Below are 23632 nucleotides of genomic sequence, written 5' to 3'. Positions count from 1 at the left end.
CAGTTGCAATGGAGAACTCAGGATCTTGGAGATGCCAGGACCGTGAGATAGATATCCACTGAGGAAATGGAGACATGGATTAGAGGTGGCCGAGGAAAGGTTCCATGTGCTGCAGGTAGCAGAGCTGCAGGAGCAGGGCAGCCAAGCGCTTTGGAGTGCAATGATTCCATCATGATCCCTAGATGCTCCATTTGGAGCTGCAGAATTAGGTGTTTTCTCTGCTGGGATTTGGTCTTACTTTGGTCTGACTTTCCCATGTTATGCCTCAACTCCTCTCTCCTGCAATTGAATGTTTACTCTGTGCCCTACTTTGTATGTTAGAAGAATGTAGCTTGATTTTATTTTTTTTTATTTTACAGAGGCTAAAAGTTAAAGAGAGTGCCTGGGTCTCATAAGAGACTTTTGAGCAACTCTGGAATTGTTAAGGAAAACAACATGAAGACTTTTGAAGTTGGACTGAATGCATTCTGTGATGAGATGGCCATGAGCCTATAGTAAAAAGGGTAGACTTCTGATGACAATAGTGTTAACCTGACAGCATGCAGAATCACTAAGGGGACAATCTTGTGAGCCCATCTGTGAGTAAGTTTCAAAGTGGGTCAGTTAAGGTTGGAGAGACCCACTCTCAATGTGAGAGGCACTACTCCATGGACTGGGGCCTGCCTAAATGAAAAGAGCAGGCAGTAGACTTCCCCTCTCTGCTTCCTGACTCTGGAAGCAGTGTGACCAGCTGCTCAAGCTCCTGCTGGTGTGGCCTCTGGGCCACGATGGTACCCTCAAGCTGTGAGCCTGAACAAGCTTTCCTTCCTTATTGCTTTTGTTGGGTGTGCTGTTGGAGGAACAGTAACTAATACAGAGGTAATGTTTGCTTCTAGACTGATATTTTAATCATCCTTTGTAGGAACCATGCAGTCTCTGTCTCTATCTTGGATAAACACGGTCAGTCTCAGAACTCTGGGGCCAGGACTGAAACCTAGGCTCCTTCTGTGCTCCTCAACCACAGCCTGTCTCTTCTCAGTGGACAGCTTCCCAGGTTCTCTCTCCACCTCTTGATACAGTCTGGCTAGCCTGGCTATTCCCAGCTTGCCAAATCCCCTTTCTGAATTTCCCTAGGCTTGGCACTCCTGAGACAGCAGAGGATCTACAATTATATTTTGAAAGCCTTTGAGAATCTTTCCTCCCCATTTGTGAAGCAAGAGTGGCTAGTATCACTGAATCTCAGATTTTTTCACATACTTATGTTAAGAATTTAAACAAAGTGTTTAACTTCCCAGAACCTCACTTTCCTCAACCGCAGAAGGTAGCTGAACTTTTTTTCTTATTTTAAAGATTAAGATTATATAAAATTGTTTCACCCAAAGCCTGGCACATAATTAACATTCAGAAGATATAAGTATATTCAGAAGATACTGTTAAGTATAAAGGAGAGACACGGAAAAAGGAAAACAAGGTAGTTATTCAAAACACAATGTAGAAAATCTCCCAGAACTGAAGGGCAGGCCCTGCAATTCAAATGATGGAAAACAGAGGAAAGTTTATCGTGGAATTTGAGAGTGGAAAGAGAAAGACAGACTACAGAGCTATCGACGGCAGGTCCAGTTGATAGAGAGTGGGATGGGAGTACACTGAATGTTCTCGTAGTGATAGCAGAGGCTGGAGATGACAGCTGAGGCCTTCAGAACTCCTAAGGAAACAACTGCTAGTCTAGAGGCAGACCAGCACTCGAGGAAAAAAGAGGCAGGGCCAATGCTAAGTTCAACTCTCCAATCTGGCTGAAGAAGAAAACAAGAAGGTCAAGTGACAGCTGGGTATCAGCAAGCTGGTGGCAGAAGCTTGGCTGGTAATTGTTCAGACTTGACATGTTTGAGGATTAGAGCTCACCATTTGGTTGGTAAATCAGTTAGACTCCAGGAATGGAAAGATGTTTGCTCTGAACCACCGAGACTGGCTAGTTGGCATACTAGAAAATGTAATTAGCCTTCCCAAGTATGGACGGTTTGAGGAGTCAGTGTGAGGCTTCAAGGCCAGGGAAGCTCTAGACTTGACTCATCTACAGACAGTGCTGTGGCAAAAGCTTGAAATCATGCATTGCTTAAATGCTAGCAACACCAAACACCGGACACTGCCTAAGGCTGTCAGCAGCTACAGATGGGCTATCTCCCTGTGTGTCAGGTCTCTGTCTACAGCAGGGAAAACAAGAGCTGTCTCTGTGTTAGGAGAGTAGTAACTTCATGTCTCTCAAACACTGACAACAATGTTTAGTGCATGGTGAGTACTCTAAACTGTAAGCTGTTTATATAATGCTTGGTATTTGATAGGCAACTCTTTCAGCAATCTAGTTTAGGGAAGTAAGATTTTAGTATAATGTGTGAGGAGATTCTGTTCTGCTCATATGAACAAACTCACAAATTATGGGGCCTATTATGCAGCCACTAAAAGTAGAGATTTTTTCTCAGACTCTCGTGGTATTAAAATGGTTATAACAAGGGCTGGTGTAATAGTGCCTATTTAGCCTGTGAGACTGAGGGCTTGATCCTTAGCACCACAAACAACAACATAAGTCACCACAGAATCTATTAAGTATGGATAAAGACTACAGAATTATACTAAAGCTAAATGTAAAAAATAAGAATTTATATAATTAATTACATACAATCCATAAACATGTGGGTATATGTCTAAGTAGAACTATATATTTAAAGAAATATATAAATTAGATAAATATTTAAAAGATTAAATCAAAATGTATTTTTAAAAAGCTAAAAAGGTAAAACAAAGTGCCAGGAAGAAGAAATGGCAGGAACCAGGTGAACACACATAGAAGTGTCTAGTATCTTCACTGTGATAACAACTGTTTAAGGAAGGATCACTAGCCTTGCCTAGTGACATGTACCCACAGAGTTAATATTTGAAGATAAAAACAACAACAAAAACGAACTAAGAGCTGAGAATGAACAGGGCTGACAGAATGGGCAACAAAGGGAGTTGTTGGCTGGAACTCAGAGCTGGACTCATCTCTCCTTGGTGGTATCTGAAATCACAGCCTACAACCAGCTCTCTCTGCATGGCTGCCCAGTTTCTTATTTCATGCCCTCACCCCCAAGACGGCCACTTCAGAGGCACAACTCTGAAGTCACTGAAACGCTCTCATCATAAGTCTTCACTAGTCTTTGTGAGTATTGCTATTTTCTATTGCTGACATTTCCACATTCCAAAGGCCTATAAACATAAATGAGCTAGCAATTTTTGTCTCTAAAACTAAAGCAAGCATGTAAACAAAACACACCTTCCTGATCACGCAAACTTTAGAGGACAGGAATGACTTACCGCAAAAACCCCTCGAACTACCCAGCCATGGTGTTGCCGTAATGTTTTGCCGTATGCGTTATCTTGAAAAGAAAGAGATTTTGTGAGGTATGAATGGTAAGATGCTGGTGTGATTTGCATAATGCACTATTTAATGTATGCATACTACAAATCTAATTCCAAGGTTTTACACACCCAGTGTTACAAATGAAAGGAGTGCAAACAGACTTCCCCCTTCCCTTCTACCTCTTCCCCTTTTCTTTCATTCAAGAAAAATAGGCATTTTCACCTATATTGGGTCACTGTATCTGAACTTCAGTTTATTATCATAGTGGGAAAGTTTCATATATAAAGCAGTAAGTAGGGAGAAAAGGATATAGAAAATTATGACTAAATACAATTGGAATGATGCAATTAACTTAAAACACAGTTCTTTGAAATGTACCCTAAGCCTGAGCCAGGCTTATATACCTTCTCTAATCACCATCTCTCCCTTAGTGAAATAATCTCTAAGTTCTTGCCAATTTTAATGTCTGTTCCTGAGACAGCAAACATTTGTCTTAATACCCTGTAGCTCTGGATATATAGTATAAAAGCCCAGAACCTCTAAAATGTTATGGAAAAGCCATGAGTAGTGTATACATCTACAGTTCCAGTCACTCGGTAGGCTAAGACAGAAGAGTCATTTGAGCCAAAAAATTTGAGGTCAGTCTAAGCAACAGAGGGAGACTGTATTTCAAAACAAAAACAGAACATCCCACAAAACAAAATAAAGTAAAACAAAATGTCTAGACAAGATTGGCCTGAAGGTAGTTAGAAAGTAAGTATGGAGAACTGTTAATAAAGTTATTCACATGCTATATTCTAAAGTTAACTGCCTATTATTTTGGTCCCGAGATATTTTAAAGTGAGATTTTAAAACTGGTATATAATAATTTTAATTTAAAAAGTCCCAAGAGCAAAGGATGGCATTTTATGCAAGAGATACATACATTTTTGAAATATTGGGTAACTCAATATATAAAAATTTCAAAACTGATTTTCCATCATTTCCACAGAATAGATATATTCTCAGAAGACAATCTGAAGCCCACCATGCACTTTTCTTCATATGTTTGATCTATGTCTACACACTGTCTCCAGGAGCTTATGGCATTCTTGGGTTATTTGCACAGTGCCTCACAGGAGCAGCTTAACCTTTATCTCCATGTTTTGCCTGAGCACATCTGAGTTTTCTATTCCAAACCTATTTACTTTCCTGTGCTAATCCAGTGTTGGTGCAGGCACTGGACCACTTAGTGAAGGCTTAGGTGATACTGTGATAGGCTGAACAATCATGCTCTGCTCTGGCCAGAGCAGATGCACAGAAAACAGGTACCAGAACTACACGTATGAGCTCCTATGTGGGAAAGCAATGCAGTGCACAGGATACTGCACTCTCTTCTAAGTCCAGCACTGCCATGTGGCTGCAGCTTAGGTCTATAGCCTACTACAGCTTTGAAATTATGTAATTTTAGCCAACTTCTATTCCAATTTTTTGGATAAGGCTTTATTAAAAACTTCAGTGTGTATTACCATTTCCACTTCGTATAATTTGAATATGTACAAAATGTATTTCTATAAAAGACTACTTCAATATATGTTATAACATACTTTATATATAAGATTTTAAATACAACAGATTCCCTTGGCTAGCTAGAGTTTGGAACAGGATGAGATGTCAGCATTAGTGTGGTAGCTCGTGCAGAAGGGAAAGAAATCAAATGCAAATATGGAGAAATTCTTAGACACAGTTGAAAGGAGAGCCCAAGATTACATTTAATTTTTCCCCTTAGGCATACAGTCTGAGCAGGCCAGGACCTGGTTCAAGACACATATCCTCCGTGTAAGGCCAACACTTGGCTGACTCTGGGATGGCATGCGGGAAGTTTAGATGGTACCTAGGGCTTTGGTGATGACGTCTTGAGAAAAGCAATGCTGACTCACACAGCACAGAGAGTGCAGCCCAGGCAGGGAGTGCCAGACACAGCCCTGAGGAAAACCAGTAAGACAGCTACCTTCTAACCCTTTCAGCTGTCTGAGGAGCCACCTGGACCAGAGTTACTGGGGGAAGGTAGAGGGTCTCCTTGCTTTCCTGTGACCCTAATCCAGCCAGTGTATTAAATGTCATTATGAAAATCTGCTGTAGCCGGGTAGTGGTGATGCATGCCTTTAATACTAGCATGCATAGGAGGCAGACAGATCTGTGATTTGAAGGCCATCCTGGTCTTCAAAGCAAGTTCCAAGACAGCCAGGACTGTTACACAGAGAAACCCTGTCTTGAAAAACCAAAATCTCTGAATATCTATAGTGAAAGCTGTTTCATTTAACAAGACTTCAGTGTTGATCTACTATATTCCACTGTGCAAAGCAGTGGATCTTCAGATGAGTTACACTCAGTCAACCCGCTGCTCTTAGAACTTGATGGATCTAGAAGGAGCTGGCCTTTATCATATCATATAATACATTTATATGACGGATGGTATTATAGTGCCAAAGGAAGAGACTAACGCAGTCTCGGTGCAGCAGCCAGGATTTTCAGGCATCTTGAAGGCTGGATAGGGTATACAGAAGGAGGGTGATGGCCATAGATGAGAAAGACTCATGGAATTGGGCCAACCTGTGCAACCAGGAGCAGTTCACTGGGACAGGAAAAGTTGGGATCAAACGGCAAAGATCTTTAAAGTATGGGTTCTGAGTTACCCAGGGCTCAGTGGCAGTTCTGAGAACGTTCACATATGTCCTCCCTGGTGTTATAGTATCTGACGGAGAAGAAACAGAACACTGCAGCATGCTGTGCACCCTGACACACACGAACCCACACACAAATCGACAGTTTTTTAATCTGGGGCTAAAGATACTGGTAGATTTAACTAACACACAACATTCCAGAGAAAAACTCTCCTTTGTAGCTAGAGTTTTCCTGGTCCTGCCTGGCCCACAGTCAGGACAAATCTCTCTCACCCACCAGTCCTGCAGTCGCTCAGACCCAACCTTGCTTACAAACTGTATGGCCGTGGCAGGCTTCTTGCTATCTAGTTCTTATATCTTAAATTAACCCATATCTATTAGTCTATAAGTTGCCATGTGGCTTGTAGCTTACCGGTACCTTACATCTTACTTTTCATGGTGGTGGCTGGCAGCGTCTCTCTGCCTCAGCCTTCCACTTCCCAGAATTCTCTTCTCTGCTTGTCCTGCCTATACTTTCTGCCTGGCTATTGGCCAATCAGCATTTTATTTATACAGAGCTATATCCACAGCACTCCTTTTCACAGAAAATGTCCCTACAGAGTATTTGTGCAGCCAACAAACCCATCCTCATCTCAATTGCATCTGTGACAGGGAACTAACAGAACGAGACTCACTTCCTTACAGTATACAGCAAACAGTGCTGTTCCGGTCCCAAGCCCTCAGCTACAAAGCACTTGGCTGGGCAAACTACTCTGGAGTCAGTGTTCTATCAGCCTCTGAGTGCTCACATTTCCTGCATTGTGCCATTTAAACCACCATATCAAACAGTTTAGAAAGCCTTCTCCACGCCCTCCCTCTAAAGGGCAGGAAGTAGAGAAGACAAGATTACTGTGAGTCTAAAAGCATGAGCAGCTGGCCTAAGGACAAGGGAGCAGGTGTACCACATGCTACCTGTGTCTTCCCACCTGGCCCAGTCAGAGGAAGTGGTTGTTCCTCATGTCTACACCTTGATCTTGACAGTGAGTGTTCCTCCTGCAAGATGGGAGCCACATGCTATGAGGCAGAAGAGAAGATACATTTTTGGCTGGGTCCTCACAAAAGCTGAGGAAGATCACTGACGAAATTCATTATCAACAAATAAACTAAAAATGCATAAAAAAAGTCAAAAGTTCTTAGCTGATTTCTAGGGCTGCAAGTATCTGTGTCATGTGAGATTGAACTGAAATAAGATGAAGTCTAACCTGATCTAGTTTGGTTACACAGAGAAAGTTAAATAATGAGAAGCATTAGTCTTCACTGAAATTCTCTCTCATTATCATAAGGTGTGCTCTGTAATCTGGCAGTATTTAGTATTTTTTTTGCCTCTAAAAGAAATAAATGAACCTGACATAGTGGTACACAGCTTTAATCCCAGCACTCGGGAGGCAGTGGCAGGTGGATCTGAGTCTGAGGTCAGACTAGTTTACACAGTGAGCTCTAGGACAGCCAGGACTACAGAGAGACCCTGTCTCAAGAAACCAAAACTAAACTGAGAAAGACTCCTATGAATTCTTGTGAAGCTCTAGTGATGAAAACTATGTGAGCAAGCATCAATTCAGTAACCAAGGGCAGATACTGAACAAGCACCCAGACATGCCCCATGTCAACTTTGGACACTATCATGAGCAAACTTGTCATTAGGCAACCCTGCCAGTACAAGGCATGCTGGGAGTTCCAAAGGGCAGAACTGGATTCCTGCCCCTTCGTGCTTTCAGAATAATTAGTCAGGCTTTTATTTGATCTTAAATACCTGCTTCTGCATTCTCACTTAATTGTCCTTGTCTGGGATGGCCTTTCACATTAAATATATGACCTAGTATCCTTTAAACTTTTCTTCCTGTTCTGGCCCAGATCTCGGTTGGCATTTATGGAGTTGTCGTGAGGCATGGTGTGTGAATTTGCCTTCCTGCTGAGTTACACTACAGAGCAAGTAACATTTAGGACAATGGTGCTCAGAACCCCAGGGCAGCTTTTGCACTTCCCCGGCCAAGACAGATTTTCAAAACCTTTTTATTGTGGCATCTACAAATGGCTCAGTCCTGGGGCAGACCATTAACCCTATCAGCTGGGATCTGGCGCTCTGAGATGCCCCTGAGTGAGTGTCAGAAGACACTAACAGCACAGAACCACTGCTGAATGAGACCACCCAAATGTTTCCCTCCCATCAACTCCAAGCTCAAGAGCAAAGGGTGCAGAGTAAGGCTCAGGACTTCCTCCAGGTGTTGGGAATTATTCCACAGCTTAGTGTAAGAACACTCTCCTAGAATGTGTTTGATCCCTAGAACTGCCAGAAAACAAAGCAAACAAAAACCAAGAAGCTACCGTTATGGCTATAGTTGGGTACTATTTAATAGTAGCTGTTATCAAGTAAGGCAGTTTTAGAATTGAAAGAAGCAAGCTAATTTGCTTCTATGCAGCACATAAATTGCATAATCTTTAAATTTTTATGCTATATTTGTGTGTTTATATATAACAACGTATGTGAGGGTTAGTGGACAACTTGTGAGAGTTCTACCATGTGGGTTACAGGGATCAAAATCAGGTCACTGGACTTGGTGGCTCGTGCCTTTACTTGCTGAGCCATCTCACTGGACCCTGCACACATACACACTCTTATCTACATAACCACCGTAACTCAAGTCAGACATGATACCCCCTCCACTTACAAAGGCTGTAATTTTAATGAGACAAGCAAAGCCACTGTCCCAGAAGAAATCTGTATCAAGGAGCCTTTAAGGTGTGAACAACTTAATGTACATGGTCCTCTTAAGGCCATGTTTGCCATGGGTGAGCAAGCGTGCATGGGGTGCCTAAGAACCTTAGCACACACTGACAAACTAGAGCTCATAGAGTCTGGGTCTGTGACTGGCTTTTCTAAAGCCCTCCTGCTAAACACTGACTTTTATACTTCCAAAAGGGAATTCAAAGTGTGAATGCATTTGTGGAGAAGGGGTTCAGCAGGAGTGGAAAAGGATGACAGCAGCATACACAGAAAGGCAAAATACACCATAGGTATGAAAGGGTCCAAGAATTAAAAATTAAATCATGTCTGTTTGCAGCCATGTCTGAAAGGGGAGGTGGCTAGGGTATTTTAGCTCCCCACAGTGAATGGCAGTGGAAACTACCATTATTACAAAGACACCATTCAAGATCTTTGAAATAAGCCTGAATGTCAGAATGAAATATCGAATTCACAGCTCCCCTTTCTTTTCCAAGAACAGCACTGAAGGGAGAGTGGGGGAGGCAGAGCTAAGACTGGCTACGATCATTTTCAGTCGTACAGCAGCATCTGTCCTTCCAAGTTTCTCTTCAGAGTCAACATCTTCTGGGTCGTGTCTGCAACTCAAGTGAACGTTCCAGCCAGAGTGCTGGGGGATGTGCAGCTTGTGGGCGGAGTGCTTGCCTGGCACGTGTGAAGCCCTGGGTTTGAGTTCCCAGCCCCAGCACTGCATGAACCAAGAGTGCTGATACAGGCCTATAATCCCATCACTTGAGCTGGAGGCTGGAGGATCTGAAATCCAAGGGGATCCTCAGCAGCATATTGAGTTGGAGGCCACCAGGCTACATGAGACCCTGCCTGCAAACAAAGAAACACAGAAAGTTCCAACTAGAGGAGAAACAAATGCAGAATGGCACTGAAGGGCTGAACCTCAAGGTCAAAGCCCCCTGTTCACAAGCAGAGCCCCGTGTGCATGGGGATCCATTTCTCCCAGTTGCAGCAAAGAGCACCATCAGCACTGTCCTGGCTCACGTGTTCGGCCTTCCAGGCACAGAACATCATCTCTAGCCCTTTCTCCAGTAAAGCACCCTTCCAGTAGGAAATTTCCACGCTAAGAAGCCAGTCTGAAGAGGAATTTTTGGTTTGGCATCTGAGATACACGAGCTCTCTACTTCTGATTTGGACAAATAAGCCCTACTTCTGGTAGGTTACCAATGTTGTGTGTGATGTGACGACTATGGGGTCTGACGCAAGTACTTTCCTATCTCATAATCTTGGTTCTGCACTGAGTAACATGGCACTGACGGAGTTAAGTTGTGCCCATTTTTAAAGTGCTGCAGAACTGTCAGCCCAACTGTCACATGGCACACCAGCAGTTTCCAGCCAGGACAGATGGGCAAACCTTAAAGGGGCAGAGTCTCTCACAACTTGTGCCAAGAGGGAAGATACCTCCTAGGAAAATGAAAAAAGTGCCACAGAGAATATTGTAGCCCTCCCCAAAGGCACAGAATTAACTCACTTTTCTGTTTATAACCCTGGCTACTTAATACCTGACTTTGTGTCTCAACACTATAATTATCCAGGCTTTAGAATAACAAGAATTTCACTCCCTCTGCATATCCCGAGAGTTATGCTATGCTTGGTGTGTTGGCACATTCCTGTCATTCCAGCACCCGAGAGACTGAGGCATGGAATTATGTGTCTCCGTAACACCAAACCAAGCAAGCAAACAAAAAGACTCATGCAACAGAGTGAGAATCCAGCCATGTTATTATCAGTGCACTGTGAAGATGCTATGAAGTCTAGTCTGTCAAAAGTACTCGGATGGATGCACCACCCCATAGCCCACCTATCAGTATTTACTTACTAAGAAGCACCTGATGTTAGTTACCATGCTGTGATGGAAACCCAGGTCAATCTCCTCGCACAAAGGCCTTTCTTGCAATCTTGCTCTATCACTACACAATGGACATGTGGAGGAGTGCAGGATGATAGCTGGCCCCTAGTCTCACTCCACGGCCAGCTCCTCAGGGTTCCCCTCCCACCTTCTTTCCTGCACCCGAACATGAACTTCTCTTCAAACACTGATTCCTGCCGACTCATTTAAGAAAACCTAACCTCATGATGAATTAGGGTGATAAACTGATTCTTACCAAGTCCAACCTGGAGGACGTGGTCACTGCACAGGTACTTTCCTTTCCTCCCTTTATTCTGTTCTTATGAGACAGGGATTGAACCCAGGGCCTCACACATGCTAGGTAAATGCTCTACCATTAAGTCACATTCTCATAGGTTCCTTTTAAAGAAAGCATATAAGAAGCAATGAATAAAAATGAAATTAAAAAAGAAAAGAAAATCAAACCCATGGAAGCAGAAATGTCCCCTAAGCTCTGTTCCCACCTCCAGGGCCTCCATCTCAAGTTTCATTGCAGATTATCAGAATATGATGAAGCACACTTACTCAGTGCTGTCTGGATATCTTTTTCCCCATTCTTCACTTCTGTCAAAAAGCCCTTTAAAAATTTGAGACCTCTAAAATGAAAGAGAGAAAAAATATTAGTTTCAAAGTTCAGATGGCAGATGCTAGCTTCTATTTAAGTGTCTCAAGCAAGGCAAGGGGCAGGCAGGATGGACAGAGGCCCTTTCTCATGGGCTTCCTATTAGAAAGCTCTGGACACCCACCTCATTCCCTCAGCATTCCTAAAGCAGTGTTTTCAAATTACAGTGCTATGGCTGTGGCTTTAGCATCAGCTAGAATTCATTAGAAACGAAAATTCTAGAACCCCACACCAGATTTAGGGCTTCAGAAACTTTGGTTGTGAGTTCAGTGTTTTCTCAGGCTTTGCCATTGAAATGGAAAGCCACTCAAAGAGAAACTCATTGGCTGCTTGTCTATAATCCTGATCTTACAAATACTTCCAATATTAACAATATTTGTCACTATCGAGCTGATGTTCTCTTCAGCAGACTTTCTGGAAGGTCTAACCTTTGGTTAGCTCTCACTCAAAGGCAACAGTGAGCTGGTACCATTTCAACTGAGCTGAACTGGAGCATGCCCTTGCTCCACTTGACAGCCTCACCTCTTCAGCCACAAGAGGGCTTCGGTCGCAGAGTTCCTAACCTGAGCTACATCAGCCTCCACCTCATGCAGCACTATCTTCTGGAGGGTAGTAAACTCTTCCTTGTTGGTTATGTACTTCTGATTTACCTTCTGGAAGACAAAAACAAAAACCAGAACTATTGCCTACCATGAAAATGGTAACATTACCAGTAGTATCAGTATTCAAATCTATAAGCAAGAAGATTTCTAAGAAACCAAAGCCAGACTTTACTATCTTCCTTATGTTTTTAGGGTAAACATTTTAAAAATTCCAAGAGTTCTATGAGGCTTTAACTAGCACCAAGAGCCAAAGGTTTTAAACAATGCTCCTGAGGTACCTGAACAATCACTTGCATGAGTGGCTCCATGTACCTTTCCACCTCTCCAAACATGCTGGGAAACTTCCACAGAACTTCCTCAACATATCATACCTAGCAGTGCAGACTGTACTTTATTTTTGAGACAGGGTCTCTCTACATAGCCCTGGCTATATTGGAAATCACTCTAAATCCAAGCTAGCCTTGAACTCTCAGAGATCCTCATGCCTCTGCTACTCAAGTGCTAGGATTTGCATGCACCACCATGCCTGGTTTAAAAAGCGATTTTAACCATAAATGTTGGATGTAATATAAACAATCCTCACTTTTCTGAGAAGGAGGCTCAGACTTCCTATTGTTGATGGCTCCACAGATGCACCAGGAAGTTGGTCTTTTGAGTCCCAGACAAATAATAGATATTGGCAGTGACAAATTTTTGGAGAAATGTACCTTGTTATTGTTTAACCCCAAAATGCATACAATCATTGCTGACCTGAGTGCCTCCCACTGATAGGCCAGCCTACCAAAGGCTTGTCTCTATCACTTATCAGGGCCACCCCAGCCACTCCTCTACTCAGAGTTCCCAGTGTGAATGACTTTTCCCTTTTTGATTTCCTCTTGTCAAACACAGAAGGAATGAAAGCCACTCCTTTATAGACAAGTCTCCACAGAGACAAGCCAGTATATTCACCTTGATATTTCCAACAAGATCCATTTTCACAGGAGCAAACACTGTAGGACCGAGTTTGTCTGAAAGAAAGGATCAGACACATTTTTGAGAAAGTTTTTTTTAATGTAGGAAACATTTATATATATTATTGCAATAGAAAATATTTGTACAGTAATAACACAGTTAGAAGATCTTTCTCCCAAGATTATTCTGACTTCTAAGTCATTTTCTAAACATAGGCTTTGGAACTGGACTTGTTGCCCAGCTTTTCTCTCATGCAGCTTTGAGATGAGTCACAGGAACGAGGTCCTATGTGGCACGTCTGAGGAACATGCCTCACAAATTTAGAGCACCCATTTGAAGTCCTTTAGGTTGGCTGAGCACTTTCAATATTGCACAGTCTAAACTGAAAGTCTAAATACACCATCAGATTTTAAAGATAGCACCAAGGAACAAAAAACACCTCGTAAACGGCTCTCTGTAACGATGACATGTCATGTTTCAGATATGTTTTGTTTCAAAAGATATATTAATTTTTATTTTGCTATTTTAATGTATCTTCTATAAACTTAAAGTTACATGTGGTTTGACTATACTAATTTTAATTTTCCTAGATCTAACTTTCTAATTTTATTTATGTTTGCTAAACATAATCTTTACTTTTAAAGTATAATATAAAAGCAGCAGAGAAAAAATAATGAATTCTAAAAATTATCTAGCTGATCTTAAAAAAAAAGGTTCAAAACAGCATAGCTAAAAACAACCCCAAATATGAAATAAAATAGCATACTGAAGAGCAATAGTTTCACTGGCTAGAGCCAGAATAAGAAGAAAAAAAGGCAAAACAGAACACAAAGTGAGAGGTAGAAACACAGCAAAACAGTAGTGAATGTAAATGAATGTAAAAATATACTTCATTATAGGTAGTTACCAGAAAAACATAAATTTCAATAGCTGCAGAAAAAGCATTTTATAAAATTATCTGATTTCATGGCTATAAAAACAACTACTAGCATACAACAATGTATCTACATGTATTAATGCTACATATGTAAATAGTATCAAACCCATAAAACTCCAAAGTTTATTCCTAATGAAACACAAAGTTATACAAAGCATTGTTTAGAGAAAATAAACACAACCAAAGTGTGTGTGTGTATCCATTTATATGTTTTATATATCTATGTGTAGAGAAAACGTGTGTGTGTGTGAATATATATGTATATATATACACATATAACACACATATATATATATATATCATACTCATGGACTATAAGACATAATGTTATGTAAGACATTCATTTTCCTCAGACTGGCTTACAAATTCAATGCAGTTTTAATCAAATCCTTTAATATGTAATTTAAAACTAAAACTATACGCACCTGTAAAGGACCTAGAATTGCCTCAACAATCATGAAAAGAAACAAAAGTGGAAGACTTACATTTTCTGATTTTGAGCTTTACATAATTAAGACACTAAGGAAATATAAACAAATCCTGGGAACAGAAAAGAGACCCATTTTATAGGCCTACAGGTTCTGGAGCAGATGGCCAGAGCAACATGAGAGGATATTGGTGGCTGTTTTCTTGGCAAATGATTCCTAAATAGCTAGATTATGATTAAGAAAAAATGACCCTCAGTCCTCACATCATGACACATACAAAAAGGAATTCCAACATGGATGACGGGCTGAGCAGATGGCTGTCCAGCCCTTGCCTTCACTCCCCAAGGCTGGGCATGGAGGCACATGCTGACTGTCTCAATACTGGTAGGGTCCCTGGGGAGGCAGATACAGGAAGCTCCTTGGGGCTCTTTGGCCAGGCAACCTAGCCTACATGTATAGCTACAGACCAGGAAGAAATTCTGTCTCAAAAAATAACATGAGTGGCATAAGGAAGACCACTCAAGATTGTCCTCCAGCCTCCACATGACTGTATACCTATGCACACATGTGCATATACACACACCATAAATGTATACATGTACACACACCAATTTTTTTTGAAAAAATTCTTTTGATTGGTAAGATATTTCCCCATAGCAGCAATAGGTTTGAAGGTCTGTTCCTGAACTACTTCCACTTTGCTTGTATGTATATTCTCTAGAAAGCAGAATTCCCTGTTTTCATTATACCACTCTAAGATCAATAACTTAATCAATTAGAATGGGATGGGAAAATATAAGAGTGTTTAAGTCACACAGTTTTCACTATGTGGAATGTGATGTCAAGAGCAAGCTAAGAAGATCAACTTACATATCATTTGAAATACCTATGATGGGAAAAACAGTCTAGAAACTAATGAATATAATAAAACTGTAGCTGTCTTACCTAGTACTGGAACCACTGCATAACAAGATGCCAAGAATGCTTCTGTGGGAATGCCACTGTCTTCCAGAAGTTCAATGTCACTAAAGCTGAACAATTTGGTGACATGGAGAACGGAAGATTAAAACCACATCAGAACTCTGCAGTTCAGAGATGTCACAAAAACATTTTTTTAGGGAAAACCACTTTGCCTGATTTCATGAGTAGCCCCAGACATTATTTTTCTATTATGAAACAATCCATTAACATAATTATTTGGAGATAATCCACTCTCATAATCCAAATATGCCACCACAACTGATTTCTCAAAAGGGAAACTGGAGTCTGATTGCCAGGGAGTTTAAAGGGCCTGGAATACCTGGCACTCATGGCACTAAAGAAAGTTGGGATAACTTCTTCGCTGTCTTCCCAGACGAATTCTGGTGAGCAAACTGAGTCTGATCCAGGCTGTGCCAGCTCACTGTCATGATTCCCCAGGTTTTTCTCTCCATCTTCCTTCAGTATCTCACCTTGGACTACAAAGTAAACAATGCCTATCACTAAGTTCTTATATATTTAGTATAAAAATTAACACATAATCAATTAGTAAAATTTCTAAAACATAGAACAGGAAACGTATGTACACACATGCATGCACATATGCACGCACGTATGTGCACCTGAAGAACAGATGTATATCTTGTTTTCAGTCATCAGTGCATAACCATTACTTCATTATTGTTCAGTACTCTTCAAAAACATGATGTATTGTTTATATATTTTGTATATGTGTGAGGTCAGAGGACAACTTGGAGGAGTGGGTTCTCTCCTTCCACCATATGCATGCTAGGGAATCCAACCTGGATCATCAGGCTGAGGGGCAAGTGCCTTTACCCACTGAGTAATCTTGCTGGCTGGCCCCTGAAATGTGATTTTAAGGACCTCCTGGTACCAGTTATAGCAATTTGAGAGGTATTTAGTGGTTTCTAATATCTTTCTCCTAAAAATATAGACAGTCCTGGTTGTAAGTATATTCTTTGTCTGTGGATTTGCCCACTTGCTAACATTTACTTGTGACTCCCAAATCAAGACTTGTGGTACTTTTCAAGTAATCCTGAAAGCACAGGGTGGTACAAACTTAGGTGTCTGTCCTGCTTAAAATCTCAAACCACAAAAGCCTTTATTTACTGCCATGGTTTTGCATGCATGTGCCTTTTGTTACTAATTTTGTAATATAAGAAGGCTCCAGGCAGTAATACTGACTGAGGTGCAAAAATACAAGAAGTCTGAGATACATCTCCATGGAGAGAGTATGTGTGTGGAAAAGCTTCATTTAAACATGAGTTACAGTTGATGCCTGATGCCTGCTCTGAGCTCAATGTTTATCTAGACCACATAGGTGTTTTTAAATAGAAAAGGGCATTAGAACAATGTTATTCATTGATTGGATAATCAAAACCACAGGATTGTAGAAAGCAAACTACTCCCTTAGAGTACTCAGATTATTTGCTAATCAGTGTTTGGATGACTTTACACAGTATAAACATAACACATGAAAACTGTTATCATGTCATAAAGAACCCTGTTCAAAGGTTTCCCTTTAAATCTGACTGGTCTGTAACCATAGATTCCTACAGAGAATCTTTACTCAAGAGATCAGACTTTTAAGGGTTGTATGTTACTTTTCTTAGATCATTATCTAACAGCTTCTAGGATTAATACAATTAAAAAAAAGAAAAAAAACTTGACTGGGCTAGAAAAATAAGAGAATCTTTTAAGACAGCCAGAGAAGAAATTAACTTAATTTGAGTTAAGTACTCAGACTTAAAATCATTTAGTAAGCACTTAACACACAACTACAAGTTCTAGTATAGTTAATCTGGCTGACATGAAGACAGAGCTTTGTGATTAGTGCCAGTGCAATTAGTAAATTTGAAAGGACATTATTCCCAACTACACATGTATTACCTGGAATTTGGCTTGATTAACTCACAGAAGTTTGGTAGTTGGTAAACTGTGACATCCTCAGGCCCTACTAGAAACCAGGAGATTGAAAAACTTAGCTGCTCTAATGTTACATACCAAGTCTGACATTACAGTCTGGGTTCAAAAGACTGAGATATTGTGGGAAAGTCAGTGAACCATTTACACCCACCAAAACACAGCCATGAGCATCAGTGCCAAGAACTCGGTATTTCCTCTAAACAGTGTTGGATGGAGTAACAGAATGCTGTACAGTTATGTCACCTGCAGTAGCAAGCTCCCTTAGATCAGCAGCACACTGTTTGGAGGTTAATCTGATCGGTGCCCTCCTGTGTGTTAGGCAGACCCTAAATCTATTGTTCAATACAGCCTGCCAAGCTTTCTTTTGACATTACCTGTCACATTATCATCTGTATTTTCTTCACTTGACATGCTGCAATCTACCTCTGTGGATTTCAAATACAAGGAACTCTTGGTTTTCATTAGAATTTCTTCATCACCATTTACTTCCATATTTAAAGATCCATTTTCACAGTTGTTCAATTCCATCTGCCTAAAACATATGGTTTAAAAGAAATTGCTGTGATTTGCCATAGGTTGCCCAGATATTACTCTAAAGGATGGGAAGATCCACAATCACCAAACACTGATTAAAAACAGATTTCTTAAACTAAGCCAAACCTCTCAGTCTCCACAGACACCAAGGCAAGTACACTGTAATTCCTTCACTTAGGAGGTGGAGGTAAAAAGACTGCCATCATCCTACCCTATAGATTAAGACCCTCTTTTTAGATAGATAGATAGATAGATAGATAGATAGATAGATAGATAGATAGATAGATAGATAGATAGAGGAGCCTTACTGGCTTTCCTGTACCATGTGACTCAATCCCCTTGCTTCCACTAGCATCAGGAAATGCTCAGGGCAGCTTTTTAGTGTGCAATAAGCTTTCTCCAGGTGCCACAGTTAACACTTAGTTGACATTCCTCAACTTCTCCCTGGGAGGTTTTCCTCATCACACTGGCTACTTAAACATGTTTGCTTAGCAGTTAACTGTCTGAAGCTCCAGCTGTGGCCAGCATAAACTTCTCCTGTCAGCAGGAGGATCAGTGCATCCGAGGGACTGAGTACCCATCAGGGGAGCAGAAAAAGCTGTTTAACACTTAAGTGAACCAACTGATTCTGTTAAAGGGATGCAATATACCCAGTCAAATTAAAGCAGTAACAGGACAGCATCCAAGCCACATAATGATTCTAGCAAATCTAGAAAAAAAAAATTATTTCAAATGCATACACAAACTCACAGTTCAAACTGTGGACATACATAGAGCTAAAGTCTCAAAAGAAATAGAAAGTGACAAAAATGTTTCTAGTAAAAATATCTGAAAAGGAAAAAATTAGCGACAACCACATTGAGGACTATCTTTGCAGTAACAAATCAAAACACATACACACATGCACATGCACACGAACACACCATATATCGACAGCATATAAAGGGATGAACTATTAACAATTTAAAAGGATTATTTGTACTATGTGAATTCATGGGAGTGCCTACACAACTTTACTCTTGATGAGTAAAGACCCTGACAACTGTGTAATGGGAGCTTTTCCTTTCTTGGTGGTGCTGTAGATAGGACTCAAGGCCACACACATGCTAAGTGAGCACTGTACCACTGAGCTACATAAACTTGCACCCCGTGTATACATTTTTTAAATCAAAGAATCATTTATAGTAATGATACTAGTCTAGATTTTACTAGCAAGTTACCCATCAACTTATAGAGCTATTTAAGATTCTCATTTCTAAATAAAACAGAGGAGGAGCACTAGTTTTCCTGGGGAAAAGCACATTGCAGCCAACATTCAGCTCTTCTACAAGACCCCTTCTAACTTTCAGCAACTCTAGACAGACTAAGTCAGCGGATGTGATGGCAAGACTCGATTTCCTAGGGAAACAGCCACATATGCCCAATTCTGCCACCCCCACTTGTAGTTTAGCTTCACACAGAGGGAAGTCAGGTAGTTTGCTTCTGGTACCATCTCAAATCACCATCACTATACCACTGCTTCTTTAAAAATAGGATCACAGTGTATATAGATTTCTAACTTCTAGAAGGAAGAAAAACAAGAGTTTACTATACCTTTCCAATGAATTATGAATTGGTATGACAGGATGTTTCATCTTTAAAAAAAAAGCAAAGAAATGAAAGTTCATGTGTTAAATTGCAGCAGTGTTATTTAGAACATCATCACATAGGAAAGTGGTCAATACAGCTATAATATATATTGCCCTCCTCAAAGAAAGAATTCTAGGGTCCCTCCAAACAAAGTGCATCCAAATATCTTAGGAAAGGAAGATGGGGTTTTGAAAGACCTCATTATCATAGCCAAATTCCTAGTGATTAACATTTTTTGTAATTTGTTAGCCTTATTCAGCATTAATAGATAGCAAATTATGGTGAAGCATTATACCCAACACTAGAGGCATGAAGGTAAGCATTACAGACATTCCTGCCCTTAAGTCAACTTCAACAGAAGTTAGGGAATAGGGAAGTGAAAGAGAGGAGGTGTTCTTAGTCCAATATAGGGACTGATGGAAGACTTAATGGAAGACGAGTAGGGGCTGATCTGGGAGAGAAGCTGAGAGAGCATTCTCAGCACTGGAAAATGGCATAAGGAACAGTACATTCAGGCTAGGCACTGTCAAGGGGAAAATGGGTGATACAGGAAGGGGCTACAAAAGTTTTGGTCTGAGCTTATAGGTCATGAGGGAATGATTGCAAGGTTTAGATAAAACCCAAATTACACTTCATTACTGTTGACTAATGGAAGGGCCAGGCTGACTATGACTAGTAAGGGTAACGGTATTCTAGACAAGACTCTTTGGGGTCATAGAAAAGAGGCTACAGTAGAGAAGTGTATGAAGAGTCAAACTGCTAAAAATAACCAACTAGACATAGGGGACCAAGGGCAGATATGAAAGTGTAAATAAGGCAAACTGCTCTAAAAGCAGTATTAACCCTGAAAGGATGTGTCCTTTAACTTTTAACATTCCATAATGTTTCTGGAGAGAAACTGAGCTGGGTGGTTTTACCTTGTTGGACTTAAGCACCGCTAGCTGAGGGGATCCTGGGGGCGTATGGTAGAGCAGTTCCGAGGTGAAGGCTGCATTTGCAATCTGCATGCATTCCTCCAGGGTCTTCAGGAATGTGTTGCAGGTTGATTTCAGCAGCATTCCCACATCGATTCCCTCCTACATAACAATCAGAAATAGAGTCTTTTGTCTTGCTACATAATGAAAAACTCAATTGCATTATCTCTTGTGAGCTTTATATTCACAAAACAATACTAATGAACACAATCAAGATGTTGCTGGATAAATATGCACATGATGATAAACAACAGTAATGAACTGGCCCAAGTTATCTGTTATCATACACAGCCTCACTGCTCCAGCTAATGGCAACTTCCTTTGGCTCTGCACTGTAAGCTAGTACAGCGCTAGGTACGGGGCATAGATGCAGGCGCTATGTACTGTTTGCTCCCAGTGTGGGTGATTTGGTGGGTGTTATGGTAACTGGAATTTATTTAAACACCTAATAAGTACTTTTTTCTTCTAAAGTAGTTTACTTGTCTGGGTGTTTTGCATCTGGATATTGATATGAGTAAGGTGTTCAAGAAACTTCTGGAACCACACTCTTGACTAGAGATTGGGGAGATGATATGTATTTTTAATAAAGGTCCCAGGCGGTGCTGTTGGTTGCAATCCGTATTTGTTATCGAGTTCTCAAGGCTTTCACTGTGAGCACTTTCTTCAATTACAGACTGCTATGTTCACAGTTTTCCTTCTCTCTAGATCAGGCTTCTACGCTGGCACCACTGAGACTTTGGGTTAGTTAGTATGTATGTGTATGTCTGTGTGGTGGTTTGAATAGGAATGGGCCTATAGGCTCATATATTTGAATGCTTAGTCATCAGAGAGTGGCACTACTTGGGAAGGATTAGAAGGTGTGGCCTTGTTGGAATAGGTATGGCCTTGTTGGAGGAAACATGTCACTGGGAAGTGGGCTTTGAAGTTTCAAAAGCCCAATCCAGGCCCAGTGTCTCTCCCTTCCTGCCACCTGTAGATCCATAAGCAGAACTCTCAGCTACTTCTACAGCACCATGTCCATCTACATTCCCCCATGCTCTCTGCTATGATGATAATGTACTAAACCTCTGAAACTGTAAGCAAGCCCCAACCAAATGCTTTCTCTTATAAGCTTTGCTTTGGTCATGGTGTCTCTTCACAGCAATAGTATAATGACTAAGACAGTCTTTCTGTCTGCTGCTTGCAGGGGTGAGGCAAAATTCTCCTGCTCATCGTAAGATGTTTAACTGTACCCCTGGCTTCTAAACACTATATACCAATGGCATTTCCTCAATCCTGACATTCAAAATGTCCCCAGATATAGAACCTGTAGATTGGTAGTCCATGCTCTAGAATATAAATCCTGCAAGAACAGGAATGAAATGGCTTTTGGTTTTTCTGTTCCTTCATCCCCACAAACACAGTATCTAAACACAAGGTAGCTGATGAATGAGTATAAGAAGCCAAAGAAAGTAAATGAAAGTTTTATTACAAAGACTTCCAAACAGTATTAGTGCCATGGTGTTCTAACACCTAAGAAAATGAATTGACACTCTTAGGCATAAGCTCTGGGTTCCTCAGAGTAGCTCATAGCTGCTGTGAGGGCACTGGAGAGACCCTCTCTTCCTCAGTGAATAATTTCACACAGCCTAATGGATCTTTTTCTGATGTTTTGAGACAGTAAAGGGCAACCTCATTAACAATCCTCAGCTGGGCATGGTGGCGCATGCCTGCAATCCCAGAATTCAGGAAGCTTCACTAGGAAGGTTCAAAACTAGCCTGGGCTGAACGGTGAGATCCTGCCTCTAAACAAACAAACAAACAAACAAACAAACAAACAAACAAACAGTGAACCTTGCTGGTGATGGCAGAACAAAGCCACGTGTCCACCTCTGAAAGCACGGGGCTGTTTCAGAGCACATTTACTGTGACAGAGTACAGTCCTGTCAATCTCACCAAGAACGACAGACAGCATTGACAGACATCATGCAGACATCTCAGTAGGCACACGTAAGCAGAGTTCAGCTAGACAGGGAAGACTAGCTATTTAAAAAGCAGTGCAAACTGGGAAGAAACATACTTCATTAAGGTCTTTTTTTTTTTTCTTTTTTATTAATACTAAAGCTAAAAATCCCCCATATTATGGGGTTTTTATGGATTAATCCTACATTCCTTTGAGGGTGAGAAAGTGTGTGCTTCTAAGCACTGCAATGCATGCATTTCTGTGTGGAATTCTGCCACTTTCTTCTAAAGAACAGTCAATTCCAAGATAGTCAGGAATTAGTAGAGAATAAATGCCCATAGGCGATCTGACATTACTTTTCTGTAGCATGTCAGGAACATCGTCACTAAAATAACACTTTACCTCGGAGTCAGCAACACCAGATGTGGCCACTTCTTTTGTTTTATCTACTTGCTGAACAAGGAGGTCACAGTATAGCCTTAGTTCCGACATTTTGGTTTTCAAGTTTTCAGTGTTTTCTGCAAATTCTAAGTTAACAACAACAAGAAAAGGTAAAGTAGTTACCAGAAGGAATAGCCATTCCCTAGTTAGTAAGCTGCACAGAAGTGGAGAAAGTAACTCATGCCTCAAATGAGGTTTATCGTACTTGTTTTAGATATGATAGGTAAAGATATGGGACGAACGAAAATAGAAAGAGGGCATATCCCAGCTATTTCTTGAGGTAATGTACTGAACAATCAATCACAGGTTCAGAAAGAGAAGAGTATGGGGAGGCTCTCTCCTGAGAACTGGGAACAGAGCCAGAGCCCAGAGTTCTGGTCTGAGTTCACCTCTCTGTAATATGGGGTCATAGTGATCTGCCCACTGGAAACAGGGTTCTGTCTGAGGAGTGGTTCTACATACACCCACCAGGGTTAATGGCACCTAGCTGTTACCAGTAAGGCTCTGCAACCACCTTGGTGCTAAGGGATCAGAAACAATTGCTGCCACTTCTGTTTTTTCATAAAAGTGTTACACATTATCACCTGCTTTGTGTCCAGCCAACAGCTTCAAGAATTTGTTCCTGATTTAGCACCAAAACAACTAAGGAAGAGGCCACTTTATTGTGTCTACCTGAAGAGTTAGGAACTTCTCCATCTGTCACATGGAAGGCTCCCTCAGCACAGCCAATCTCTTCAAGTGTACACACAGGCTTGTGGATCTGTGACAGTAGCAACCAGGGGCTAGGAAGTAAGCCTTGACACTCTTAGCCAGTGCAAGGAAGGCCTGCCATGGTGCCCAGACCAAGTGATATCAATGAGCATTAAGCAGCAGCAACATGGTAATTAAGTATCCACCCACCATAGAGGAGACAATAG

General features: G+C 41.0%; 1 protein-coding gene across 4 annotated transcripts in view; it reads right to left on the bottom strand.

Moving 5' to 3' along the window:
- Window positions 1–23632, bottom strand: part of Plekha8 (pleckstrin homology domain containing A8) — a 51637-nt gene that overhangs the window by 5720 nt on the left and 22285 nt on the right. The window contains exons 4-13 of one of the 4 annotated variants that reach the window (XM_028864123.2): window positions 22677–22801; window positions 20276–20434; window positions 19323–19363; window positions 17570–17727; window positions 15571–15727; window positions 15216–15301; window positions 12903–12961; window positions 11875–12005; window positions 11256–11326; window positions 3328–3389 (exon numbers count right to left, since the gene is read on the bottom strand). In XM_028864123.2, the coding sequence (XP_028719956.1) occupies window positions 3328–3389; window positions 11256–11326; window positions 11875–12005; window positions 12903–12961; window positions 15216–15301; window positions 15571–15727; window positions 17570–17727; window positions 19323–19363; window positions 20276–20434; window positions 22677–22801 (1049 nt within the window). Of the gene's footprint in view, window positions 1–3327; window positions 3390–9499; window positions 9653–11255; window positions 11327–11874; window positions 12006–12902; window positions 12962–15215; window positions 15302–15570; window positions 15728–17569; window positions 17728–19322; window positions 19364–20275; window positions 20435–22676; window positions 22802–23632 lie in introns of those variants that run through there. The other 3 variants (XM_037203767.1, XM_037203766.1, XM_037203765.1) reach the window with 3 other exon arrangements.

This window comes from Peromyscus leucopus, chromosome 3 (assembly GCF_004664715.2).
Source record: "Peromyscus leucopus breed LL Stock chromosome 3, UCI_PerLeu_2.1, whole genome shotgun sequence".
NCBI lineage: Eukaryota > Metazoa > Chordata > Mammalia > Rodentia > Cricetidae > Peromyscus > Peromyscus leucopus.
This window is presented reverse-complemented; position numbering and strand designations above follow the sequence as displayed.